The sequence below is a fragment of the Pelophylax lessonae genome (genome assembly GCF_965119305.1).
Source record: "Pelophylax lessonae genome assembly, chromosome: 9".
NCBI lineage: Eukaryota > Metazoa > Chordata > Amphibia > Anura > Ranidae > Pelophylax > Pelophylax lessonae.
This window is the reverse complement of record NC_138776.1, coordinates 261,999,276-262,012,548: the sequence shown is the minus strand read 5'-3', so window position 1 is coordinate 262,012,548 and position 13,273 is coordinate 261,999,276. Positions and strand designations below refer to the sequence as shown.

The 13,273-nt window shown below is 45.1% G+C and overlaps 3 protein-coding genes across 3 annotated transcripts in view; 2 read left to right on the top strand and 1 right to left on the bottom strand.

The window, feature by feature from the left end:
* LOC309564420 (uncharacterized protein) overlaps nt 1–13,273 on the top strand; it is a gene marked incomplete at both ends in the record, with an annotated part of 648,900 nt that overhangs the window by 105,018 nt on the left and 530,609 nt on the right.
* LOC309562909 (gastrula zinc finger protein XlCGF66.1-like) overlaps nt 1–13,273 on the bottom strand; it is a 471,303-nt gene that overhangs the window by 191,939 nt on the left and 266,091 nt on the right. The gene's annotated exons all lie outside the window — the stretch shown is intronic.
* On the top strand, nt 9,919–11,721 carry LOC309562747 (uncharacterized protein). Its single transcript, XM_082267036.1, has one exon. The coding sequence runs from the start codon at nt 10,077–10,079 to the stop codon at nt 11,430–11,432; it is 1,356 nt and encodes a 451-aa protein (XP_082123162.1). The 5' UTR covers nt 9,919–10,076; the 3' UTR covers nt 11,433–11,721.

Genomic DNA, 13,273 nt, shown 5'->3' with positions numbered 1-13,273 from the left:
TAAAGAAGCTGAGGGTAAAGGTGATGGACTGGGCAAGAATGTCTCCAGACCTAAACCCTATTGAACATCTGTGGGGCATCCTCAAACGGAAGGTGGAGGAGTGCAAGGTCTCTAACATCCACCAGCTCTGTGATGTCATCATGGAGGAGATGAAGAGGACTTCAGTGGCAACCTGTGAAGCTCTGGTGAACTCCATGCCCCAAGGCAGTGCTGGAAAATAAAGGTGGCCACACAAAATATTGACACTTTGTGCCCAATTTGGACATTTTAACTTAGGGGTGTACTCACTTTTGTTACCAGCGGTTTAGACATTAATGGCTGTGTGTTGAGTTATTTTCAGGGGACAGCAAATTTACACTGTTATACAAGCTGTACACTCACTACTTTACATTGTAGCAAAGTCTCATTTCTTCAGTGTTGTCACATGAAAAGATAGAATAAAATATTTACAAAAATGTGAGGGGTGTACTCACTTTTGTGATATATTGTAGGTGATTTCACCCCACCTACCAATTGATAACATTGGAATAAGTCAGTGTAGCACTACCCAAAAATATAGGAAAGAAATGAACTGGTAGGAGATCAGAGGACCCATTTACTTGTTACCTTGAGGGGGGAATTTTAAGCTCCTCAGAGACAAAGCTGCCTGATGTGGGCGGAGTCCATGGTTTAGGGGAACCAATCTGCTCATGTCTAGTAATAAACTTTGTATTTCTATTTTAGTACATGGACGGGAGATAAGGAAAACCTCAGAGGATTGTCTCACTTTGTCTCCAGACTGTAAAGTAGAAGATGAGGACATCACACAGTATAGTCCAGGAGAAAACCCGGCTACCTCAAATGTCCATCCGGCACCACACAGTGTAGATGGACCATCGTATTCCTCTTATCCTGAGGAACCTCAGACTGTGAGGGACAGTGCCGGACCATCTTATTCCTCTTATCCTGAGGAACCTCAGACTGTGAGGGACGGTGCCGGACCATCGTATTCCTCTTATCCTGAGGAACCTCAGACTGTGAGGGACAGTGCCGGACCATCTTATTCCTCTTATCCTGAGGAACCTCAGACTGTGAGGGACGGTGCCGGACCATCGTATTCCTCTTATCCTGAGGAACCGCAGACTGTGAGGGACAGTGCCGGACCATCTTATTCCTCTTATCCTGAGGAACCTCAGACTGTGAGGGACAGTGCCGGACCATCATTTTCCTTTTATCCTGAGGAACCTCAAACTGTGAAGGACAGTGCCGTTGTTCCAACAGATAAGATGTTTTCCTGTACTGAGTGCGGGAAGTGTTTCCGGTTGAATTCCCATCTTAATATGCATAAAAGAATCCACACAGGTGAGAAACTACATTCCTGCCCTGAGTGTGGGAAATGTTTTGGACGAAAATCAAATCTTGTTACACATCAAAGGTCTCACACGCAGGAGAAGCCGTATTCCTGTTCTGAGTGCGGCAAATGTTTTACCAGAAAGTCATCTCTTTCCATACATCAAAGGTCTCACACAGAGGAAAAGCCGTATTCCTGTCTTGAGTGCGGGAAATGCTTTCAACAAAAATCAAATCTTTTCACACATCAAAGGTCTCACACGCAGGAGAAGCCGTATTCCTGTCCTGAGTGCGGGAAATGTTTTTTTTATAAATCACGTCTTGTCATGCATCAAAGGTATCACACGGGAGAGAAGCCGTATTCCTGTCCTGAATGCAGGAAATGTTTTTCACAGAGATCCAATCTTTACCAACATCAGAGATCTCACACAGGTGAGAAGCCGTATTCCTGTCCTGAGTGCGGAAAATGTTTTTCAGACAGGTCCTCTCTTTATAGACATAAGAAGTCGCACACAGGTGAGAACCGCATTCCTGTCCTGAGTGTGGGAAAAGTTTTTCACAGAGATTTAGTCTAATCAAACATCAGAGATCTCACACCGGGGAGTAGCCATAATTCTATCCTGAGACGGGAAATGTTTTTCACAGAAGTGCCATCTTGACAAACATCAGAGGATGCACACGGGGGAGAAGTAACTTTCCTGTCCTGAGTGAGGGAATTGTTCCACACTGAAGTCCGGTCTTCCTGTACATCAGGGGTCCCACACAACCCTCAAGTTGTATAAGTGCCTTGAGTGCAGGAAATGTCTTCTATATGAATGTTGCTGGACATGTGGGGAAGAAGCACACCCTGATATACACCTCAGATATACTCCCTAGCTGATCTTCATCATGTAAGAAACCCTTCATAAGGAGATCAGAGATCACCAAAGACATGGATGAAGTGTTGTCCCGTGTCGGCCATTGATAGCAGGAGAAAAATAAAAATGGAGTCCTTACCTTTCATTGGCTGAGTACATTTTGGGGTGGAAACCTTCGCAGACAATCAGAAGTCTGTTTTTTTTTTTTTGAATATTTAAAACAATTATATTAGATTATATTTAAAGGGACAGTGTAAGACTTTAGGTTATTGGTTTTGGTGGTATTTTTGTTCGGTAGCAGTGAGTGCCGCCGTCACATATTGGTATTTATTACTTTATAGGTTTGGCGGTAAGCGCAGTTTCTGCCCATTGGTCTAACAAATGATTTTCCTGACCAATTGGATTTCTACCTTCATTATTTCCTTTTATTATGTCTGCAATCTTGATAAAAGAAAAATTATAATAAAAATGTTTTGAAAAATAATTGTGTGTCGGTGCAATGATGACAATCTTCTATTTCCAAACATTGTTCATGGGGGACGCTTTAAAAGCCTTTACAGGTCATCAGATTAGAGTTACCTGGGAATAATGGTAAAGAGTGCAGGGGTCAGGAATGTATTATATACAGCCCAGGGTACAGAGTGCAGTGGTTAGGAGTATATCATATACAGCCCAGAGAACAGAGTTTAGTGGTTAGGAGTATATCATATATAGCCCAGAGTGCAGTGGTCAGGGGTATATCATATACAGCCCAGGGTACAGAGTGCAGTGGTCAGGAGTATATCACATACAGCCCAGGGTACAGAGTGCAGTGATCAGGAGTATATTATATACAACCCAGGGTACATAGTGCAGTGGTCAGAAGTATGTCATATAGAGCCCAAGGTACAGAGTGCAGTGATCAGGGGTATATCATATACAGCCCAGAGTGCAATGGTCAGGAGTATATCGTATGCAGCCCAGGGTACAGAGTGCAGTGGTCAGGAGTATATAATATACAGCCCAGAGTACAGAGTGCAATGGTGAGGAGTATATCATATATAGTGCAGTGGTCAGGAGTATATCATATAAAGCCCAGAGTACAGAGTGCACTGGTCAGCAGTATATCATATACAGCCCAGGGTACAGAGTGCAGTGGTCAGGAGGATATCATATACAGCCCAGAGTGCAGTGGTCAGGGGTATATCATATACAGCCCAGGGTACAGAGTGCAGTGATCAGAAGTATATCATACACAGCCCAGGGTACTGGAGTGAAGTGGTCAGTCAAAGTGTGGGTTGGATTTGAAATCTGACAACCCCTTCTAGCACAAGTCCTCTCCCTTCCCAAAGCGCTCCCCAGCACATATCCGACCCCCCCATCTTACTAGCACTAGCCCTCTCCCCGGCCCTCACTGCCACTAGCCCTCTTACCTACCAGAAGTGCCCTTCCAGCATATATCCATCTCCCGTTCCAACCCTAGCACTAGCCCTCTCCTCTCACAAAACACCCCCAGCACATATCTGACCCCCTCGCTACCACTAGTCCTCTCCGCTCCCAAAGCACCCCCAGCACATATCTGACCCCCCCCGCTAGCACAAGCCCTCTTCCCTCCCAAAGCACCCCCAGCACATGTCTGACCCCCCACTAGCACTAGCCCTCCCCCATCCAAAACATCCCCCAGCACACATCTATCCCCCCCCCCCCCCGCTAGCTCCAGCTCTCTGCCCTCCCAAAGCATCTCCCTCAGCACATATCTAACCCCCCCAACCCCCATGCTAGCACTAGCCCTCTCCTCTTCCACAGCACCCCCAGCACATATCTGACCCCTCTCACTACCACTAGCCCTTTATTCTCCCAAAGCACCCCCCTCCCCCCTAGCACATATCTGAACTCCCTCCCCCAGTACTAGCCCTCTCTCCTCCCAATGTGCCCCCAGTGCACATATCCAACTCCCCCAACCTCTGCAGCACTAGCTCTCTCCCCTTCCAAAGCACCCCCAGCACATATCTGACACCCCCCACTAGCCCTCTCTCCTCCCAAAGTGTTCCAGAGCAAATATCCAACTACCTCCACCCCCACAGAACTAGCCCTCTTTCCTTCCAAAGCACTCCCCCCCCCCCCCTATCCAGCTCCCCAACCCCCGCTAGCACCAGCCCTCCCAAAGCACATATCTAACCCCCCCTTGCTAGAACTAACCCTCTCCCCTCCCAAAAGCACATATCTAAACCCCTCCCCCGCTTGCACTAGCCCCCTCTTCTCCTAAAGTGCTGTTTTTGTTTTGCACTCATAACTCCTATTACAGGTTACACACTCCTATCCCCTGCATTCTGTACATTAAATATTCCTGACACCCGCTACTTTACTGCTTTTTTTGGGGCAACCAAAAGCGTTCCAGGTCTTTTACTAACTTACACCGGATACTCCCAAAAAATGCTGTGCACCGCTAAAGTGTACGGGTTTGGCTTGAAGAAAAGGTGGCAACCCTACCCAAACCTCATCCCCACTGAGAAACAGAAACTGTTTATTTTTTCAAAGAACTCCTAGGGACCTTTGTAGGAACCCTGGCTGAGAAAGTCTGGACTAGCCAGTAATATATTTCTATCCGCCTTGGTGGGAGTTGAGATGAGAGCACAAGGCTGTGTTCACACTATGAGATGTTTCTCAGGGCTGCAGTTTTTCTGAGTTCCACAAGGTGGTGATCTCACCTATTCTCAGATAGGAAGACTCTATGGAAGACAGGAAGTGATGTCAGGTGCAGACAGGAAGTTCCGGGTTAGAGGTGTGTGGAGTGGAAGTAGGAAGGAGACATTGCTGAAACTTTACAGCAGAGGAGGTAATAAGATATTATTTTATTATTATATATATGTCAGTCGGTTTCAGAAATATTCACAACCTTCAAGTTTGTACCCAATAAAATTACTTCTTTACTTGGAAAAAAAAAAAAAAGATATTATTTTATTTACCCCCAGTAACCCCCTCGTCACGTACGTCCTCTTCCTCCATAGTCACTGTTACATCTTTTATCCCCAGCAGATAATGTTACACACACATATATCGTGTGGAAATCTAGATTAAAGCGGAGTTCCGGTGCCCATCCACTTGCTTTGCTTCACCTGAAAAGGAATTGGATAGTTAGGATTATTTTTTTTTTTTACTTACCTTGTAATTGTAGAAAGAAATACTCACCTTTCGTCACTTCCTCCCTCTGCGCCGTCTCTTCCGGCTTGCAATGATTCTGAACGTCATCGCTCCCAGGAATCAATGCGCCTGCACCGGCTCCGCTCGTCACTTCCGGTGCGACGCCACATTCCCTGCTAAACAGCTTCTGGGCATGCCCAGAAGCTGTGTAGGAATGCGGCGCCGCGCCGGAAGTGACGAGAGGGGCCGGTGAAGGCGCATTCTGGGAGAAGAAGACGCGGAAGAGGACGCAGAAGAGGACCGCGCTGGCTTCAGCTGCTCACAACAGAGATGGCAACGCTGTGGAAGAAATTTTATGAGTGAGTATTTCTTCTTGCAGGTAAGTGCGAACCGGGACAGATCAGAGGCTAGCCATTGTGGAATGTACTAGCCCTGACTGTCCCAGGGGTATGTTCACTGAAAAAATGTTTCTGTGCCTGGAATTCCGCTTTAATCCCTTCAGGGTCAGAACATTTCCCCATTTACGGGGCCCGAACATTGTCTTCATTTTGGGCCTAGATTCTAGTAATATGGTCCTGTGAGGGGGTAAAAGTGCTAAAGACTTCATGGGCCCCTGAGATGATGGTGATTCTGAAGGACTCTGAGAGGTCAGTCAGGCTTCAGGGCTCTGAGGAAAGAGGCTGTAGGAAAGGGGGCCTCTAAGGTAGGGAGGAGGGGCTCTTGATCAATGATGGTCCTCCTACCTGCACTTTTCAGACCTCCTTACGAAATTACTTCTTTCCATGTTACTGGTCAGGTAATGTAGCAGCAAACCGCTTTTGAGAAAACAAAGATGGAATTTGGATGCAGACTTCCAGGAAAACAAACCTTTTTTATTCCCTAGCGAAGAGAACTACGCCGGCTTACGCTCGCTTGCTAAGTTCCCGAAATAGGCGTGTACATCACTTATGTATCAACAGTTGCGTCACAAGTGCAGATACAAAAAGATACAGATACAAATTTTTCCTTTATCTAAGCAAAACATACTTCTCTCTATGCAGCTACTTCCTGTAATATTTTTTTCAGAGCAGTTGACATTTGCGGTTTTGCACTTGTTTGTGTTCTTGCTAACGTTTTGCTTAAGAGGAAGTCAGGCAGAGGAGGGAGAGAGAGGGGGCTGAAGTCTGCGTGGTTATCTTGCTCATGTAGTTCTACAAACAAACTTGTCAGAATCAACCATTTTGTTTTACTAACCATCCGCCTTGTTAGAAAGCTTTTCAGCTGATGCCACAGTAATATGTTCCAGGACACCGAGTGCAATGAAGAAGGGAAGTCCTTCACCCTGGGTACACACTCTTGGTTAGAGGATCTGTTTGTGCAGACTTGCTTAGCAGGCCCGTGTTGGGGGTCTATACCTTCCAATGACGTAGACTGTGTCAGAACCTGGTACTGGAATTCACAACACCAGGAACTCACCGCCACTCTGTACAAGGTACTACAGTATGCTTGGCAACAAAGAGAACATACCCATCCCCCCTACTGTCTTGCTCCTACCCACACTGGGCTGCCATTGGAGGGATGAGAACAAAATCCCCCCCCCCCCACAGCCCTCTACTTCACAAACAGCATCGTCATGCTCCCCAATCCAATCCCTCCTCTTACCTCTTACTGCAGAGTGACAGTGACATCGTTCCTATCAGTCAGCAGGCTGTCAGAGATGGGAGCCTTGCAGTTGGAGTTCTGCCAATTATCAGGATTAGTCCAGGAACTAAGGTCAAAAGTCAGAGAGTTCCCCTTCCTGGACACCATGATTACCTTACATTGACTGTACAGCACTGCCTCAGAGCAAAACAAGAAGACAGAAGAAGGATCGTATTTATCATTCCTTGATCTAAAACTAATCAAAACCGGTTCAGAAACAAAACAAACCCAACAGAGAAAAGGGAATTTCTGATCCAGTGGGCCAAGATGGTCCCGGGACCTCAAATATGCAACAAACACTAAATAGTTCAAACTAAGTATGTTCACATGGGGCAGTTCTTAAATGTACAGCAAACCCTTCTAAAACCCCCCCCCCCCCCCCCCCAATGCTATTATCGTGTGACCAATACAATCCAAATAATTCTTATCTTCTTTTCCCAAAGTTATCCGTCTACAAGGAGACCTGTATAGATCAAATGACGACACGAATGAGGATGGAGGAGGACCAGAGTCACATGACTGAGAAGATCCTAAACCTCGCCCTGGAGATCATCTACCTGCTGACCGGAGAGGTGAGGAGGATTCTGGGAGGTCACATGACATCACTCTTATCTCTATTTGTAAAACACAGAAACAGACCTCACCGGAGAGGTGAGGAGGATTCTGGGAGGTCAGATGACATCACTCTTATCTCTATTAATAAAACACAGACCTGACCGGAGAGGTGAGGAGGATTCTGGGAGGTCACATGACATCACTCTTATTTCTATTAATAAAACAAAGACATGACCGGAGAGGTGAGGAGGATTCTGGGAGGTCACATAACATCACTCTTATCTCTATTAATAAAACAAAGACATGACCGGAGAGGTGAGGAGGATTCTGGGAGGTCACATAACATCACTCTTATCTCTATTAATAAAACAAAGACCTGACCGGAGAGGTGAGGAGGATTCTGGGAGGTCAGATGACATCACTCTTATCTTTATTAATAAAACACCGACCTGACCGGAGAGGTGAGGAGGATTCTGGGAGGTTACATGATGTCACTTTTATCTCTATTAATATAACACAAACCTGACCGGAGAAGTGAGGAGGATTCTGGGAAGTCACATGACATCACTCTTATCTCTATTATTAAAAAAAAAAAAGACCTGACCAGGGAGGTGAGGAAGATTCTAGATTACATGGTATTCCTGTTGATTTCTCAATACAGGGATTTCCTCTTATGAAGTCAGGTGATCATATGACCATCCCAGTGCCTCCAAGTGACCCCCTAAAACCAGAGAGACCCAACATGCAGAAGATTCTAGAAGTCACCAAGAAGATGATGGAGCTGCTGACAGGAGAGGTGAGCGGTGCTGGGTATTCTGAGAGGACATTCTTTTATGTGATCTCTTGCTCCTTACTACACATCTATTCTATTATCTTTGGGGTTTAGGATGAGGAACTAAAAGACATCAAAGCTGAGATTAAAGAGGAAGAAGAAGAGATGTCGATGAGTGAAGCTCAGCAGTCTATGAGAGGGGAAGGTCCTCTGTATTCCTGGGATTCCACACAGGAAGATCACACCATCCCTCACCATTACAAGGTTGGTTGAAGGGAACATCTGGGACATGGATTTGTGAGACGATGTGTGGATCATTTTTATATGTGATGTCACAATGTTTTAAGTTTATATCATTCTCTTGATTTAGAGTGGAGATCCAATCGATATAGAATTCAAGGTTAAAGCAGAAGAAGAGACGTATGTGAGGGATGATCAGCAGTCTGTGGAGGAGGATGGAATAACTGGGATGTTTATGGAGGAGGACACTCCTACAGAAATCAGCACAGGTGGGTCATTAACTCTAAATACATTCCTCCACCCATACCGCTCACTGATTGGTCCAGAGTAGGGCAAGGACTGGATGATATCAGCCTGTAATATCCTGGTCACTTTCCTGAGCTGTGTTCCCCCTCCTGTATTTCTCTCAGATAATCTTCTTTCCCTATACTGCAGACACAATTTATGTATCTAGACTGGATTTATGGAAATTTCGGGGTTCAGCTGGCAACAAAATCTTTTTTTTTTTTTTTCCCCAAAAAATGTTGCTCAAGTTAGGCACCTGAGGTATGTGTCTTGGGTCTTTTGCCCCTTGTCCAGGTCTAGCAAGATCTCTGACAGATCAATTCTCCCGGGGTTCGTTGCTCTGTTGTTAGCTGGCTGTGCCGTGTGCAGGTATATGTCTGTATAGTCTCAGACCCAAGTCACTGAGTGCAGTCTTAGTAGATGGGAGGCAGTGGATGGGACCTCTGCAACTTGCCTCATGTGAACATTTAAGCTTCCACTGATTGCTGAATACCAATATTATGAGTCCTGACTATTACACTATATAATTTATATTGTACATTACATACTCCTGACCCCTGCACTATATACTCTATGTTGTACGTTACATACTCCTGACCCTTGCACTATATACTCTATGTTGTACATTATATACTCCTGACCCCTGCACTATATAATCTATGTTGTACATTACATACTCCTGACCCCTGCACTATATATTCTATGTTGTACGTTACATACTCCTGACCCCTGCACTATATACTCTATGTTGTACATTACATAATTCTGATACTTTATAGTCCTAACTGTTGTATCTTTTACAATATGTTGTATATTTCGTACACACTACTATATATATGCACATAATATGTATTTTCTTTTTTTACACCCATTTTCTACCAGCTGGACATTTTATATCTGATGATTTGATTGGAGCACAGACTTTTACAGGTTGATAATAATGTGATAACATCCTCCAACTTTGGAACTTTAAACAGAAAGTGATAATGAGGGAGGAGTCAATATCCCAATGATGGTGGTCTTCAGGATTGATCCAGTCGCCCAAATAACCAAACTGGGTTGCAATCTAACACCATATTGGTGATTCCACCCCTCCTACCAAATGATACAAATGGGATAAGTCAGTGTAGAGCTACCCAAAAATATAGGAAAGAAATGAACTGGTAGGAGATCTGAGGACCCATTTACTAGTTACCTCAAAGGTGGAATTGTAAAATCTTCAGAGACAAAGCTGCCTGATGTGGGCGGAGTCCTGGTTTAGGGGAACCAATCTGCTGATGTCTAGTAATAATCTTTTTATTTCTATTTTAGTACATGGACGAGAGATGAGGAAAACCTCAGAGGATTGTCTCACTTTGTCTCCAGACTGTAAAGTAGAAGATGAGGACATCACACAGTATAGTCCAGGAGAAAACCCGGCTACCTCAAATGTCCATCCAGCATCACACAATGTAGAGGGACCATCGTATTCCTCTTATCCCGAGGAACCTCAGACTGTGAGGGATGGTGGCGGACCATCGTATTCCTCTTATCCTGAGGAACCTCAGACTGTGAAGGATGGCGCCGTCCTTCCAACTGATAAAAGGGTTTCCTGTACTGAGTGCGGGAAGAGTTTCCGTTTTAAAACCCATCTTAATGTGCATAAAATAACCCATACAGGTGAGATGCCACATACATGCCCTGAGTGCGGGAAATGTTTTTCAAGCAAGTCTGCACTTTCCATACACCAGAAATCTCACACAGGCGAGAAGCCGTATTCCTGTCCTGAGTGCGGTAAATGTTTTTTAGAAAAATCAAATCTTGTCAGACACCAGAGGTCTCACACAGGGGTAAAGCCTTATTCTTGTCCTGAGTGTGGGAAATGTTTTTCCAAGAAATACTCTCTCTGCTGCCATCAGATGTTGCACACAGGAGAGAAGCCGTATTCTTGTCCTGAGTGCGGGAAATGTTTTGTACGTAAATCAGTTCTGGTCACACATCAAATGTCTCACACGGGGGAAAAGCCGTATTCCTGTATTGAGTGCGGGAAATGTTTTTCAAAGACGTGCCATCTCTACAGCCATCAGAGATTACACACGGGAGAGAAGCCGTATTCCTGTCCTGACTGCAGAAAATGTTTTACAAATAAATCAGATCTTGTCACGCATCAGAGAACTCACACAGGGGAGAAGCCTTATTCCTGTCCTGAGTGCGGGAAATGTTTTGCACGTAAAACAAATCTACTCAAACATCAGAGGTCTCACATGTCAGAGAAGCCGTATTCCTGTCCTGAGTGCGGGAAATGTTTTGTGGAAAAATCACGTCTCGTCCTACATCAGAGATCTCACACGGGGGAAAAGCCTTATTCCTGTCCTGAGTGCGGGAGATGTTTTTCAGACAGGTCCTGTCTTTATAGACATAAGAAGCAGCACACAGGTGAGAAGCCGCATTCATGTCCTGAGTGTGGGAAATGTTTTGCACAGAGGTTCAGTTTAATCAAACATCAGAGATCTCACACAGGGGAGAAGCCATATTTCTGTCCTGAGTGCGGGAAATGTTTTTCACAGAAGTGCCATCTTGACAAACATCAGAGGATGCACACGGGGGAGAAGTAACTTTCATGTCCTGAGTGAGGGAATTGTTCCACACCGAAGTCCTGTCTTCCTGTACATCAGGGATCCCACACAACCCTTGAGGTGTATTAGTGCCTTGAGTGCGGGAAATGTCTTCCATATGAATGCTGCTGGACATGTGGGGAAGAAGCACACCCTGATATACACCTCAGATATACTCCATGGCTGATCTTCATCATGTAAGGAACACTTCATAAGGAGATCAGAGATCACCAAAGACATGGGTGAAGTGTTGTACCGTGTTGGCCATTGATAGCAGGAAAAAAATAAAAATGGAGTCCTTACCTTTCATTGGCTGAGTGAATTTTGTAGTGTAAACCTTCGCAGACACTTAGAGGTTCTTTTTTAAGAAATTTTGTTGAGCAAATGTAAAGTATTTTTCCAGCCATGACGAATATTGGCCATATTTTATTTCATACAGTGATTTCCTATGATTTTCAGCTCCATCTAGTGGCAATAATGCGGTATTGCGGTACTAATTTCACATTATGGCCAGTAGATGGAGCCGATAATCATAGGAAATCACTGTGTTAATTTAAATACTGCCAGAATTTGTTATGGCTTGGCAAATGCTTGTCACCCTTGTCCAGGTCATTTTCTGTAACTAGAACCCTTAGTTCCCTTCCTCAGGCATGGCTTCATACTGGTAGCCAAGATCATACTCATGGATTTACGAGTATAGTAGACATCCGGTGAACTACTAAGTAAATGTCTTATGCATAGAGCCCTACATTTCTGGAGATGTTACAGATGTAAGGTATGTATTGTAGCAGCTCAATGAGGAGACCTCCTAGCAATGTTATTACCAGACTTCCACTAGGGGGGGGGGGGGGGGGCTGTAATATTTAGGGTGTGACCACAGGAGAGTGATCCCATCTAGCGCACAATAACCCTTTCACTGCCAGAGCTGTTATTGCAGTTTTTTTTCTTCACACATGATAAAATGCACATTGGTGACCAATGGGAGAAGGATCCCAATATATCACTGGTCAGTGTAGTGGTCCCTCACAGTGGTGACCAATGGGAGAAGTATCCCCATACATCACTGGTCAGTGTAGTGGTCCCTCACAGTGGTGACCAATGGGAGAAGGATCCCAATATATCACTGGTTAGTGTAGTGGTACCTCACAGTGGTGACCAATGGGAGAAGGATCCCAATATATCAGTGGTCAGTGTAGTGGTCCTTCACAGTGGTGACCAATGGGAGAAGTATCCCCATATATCAGTGGTCAGTGTAGTGGTCCCCAATGAAAGAAGGATCCCCATATATCAGTGGTCAGTTTAATGGTCGCTCACAGTGGTGACCAATGGGAAAAGGATCCCCATATATCAGTGGTCAGTGTAGTGGTCCCTCACAGTGGTGACCAATGGGAGAAGGATCCCAATATATCACTGGTCAATGTAGTGGTCCATTACAGTGGTGACCAATGGGAGAAGGATGCCAATATATCAGTGTAGTGGTCCCTCACAGTGGTGACCAATGGGAGAAAGATCCCAATATATCAGTGGTCAGTGTAGTGGTCCCTCACAGTGGTGACCAATGGGAGAAGTATCCCCATATGTCAGTGTAGTGGTCCCTTAGAGTGGTGACCAATGGGAGAAGGATCCCAATATATCAGTGGTCCCTTACATTGGTGACCAGTGGGAGAAGAATCGCCATATATGAGTGGTCCCTTACAGTGGTGACAAATGGGAGAAGGGCCCCCTTATATCAGTGGTCCCTTACATTGGTGACCAATGGGAGAAGGATCCCCATATACTGTATGAGTGGTCAGTGTAGTGGTCCCTTACAGTGGTGATCAATGGGAGAAGGACTCCCTTAT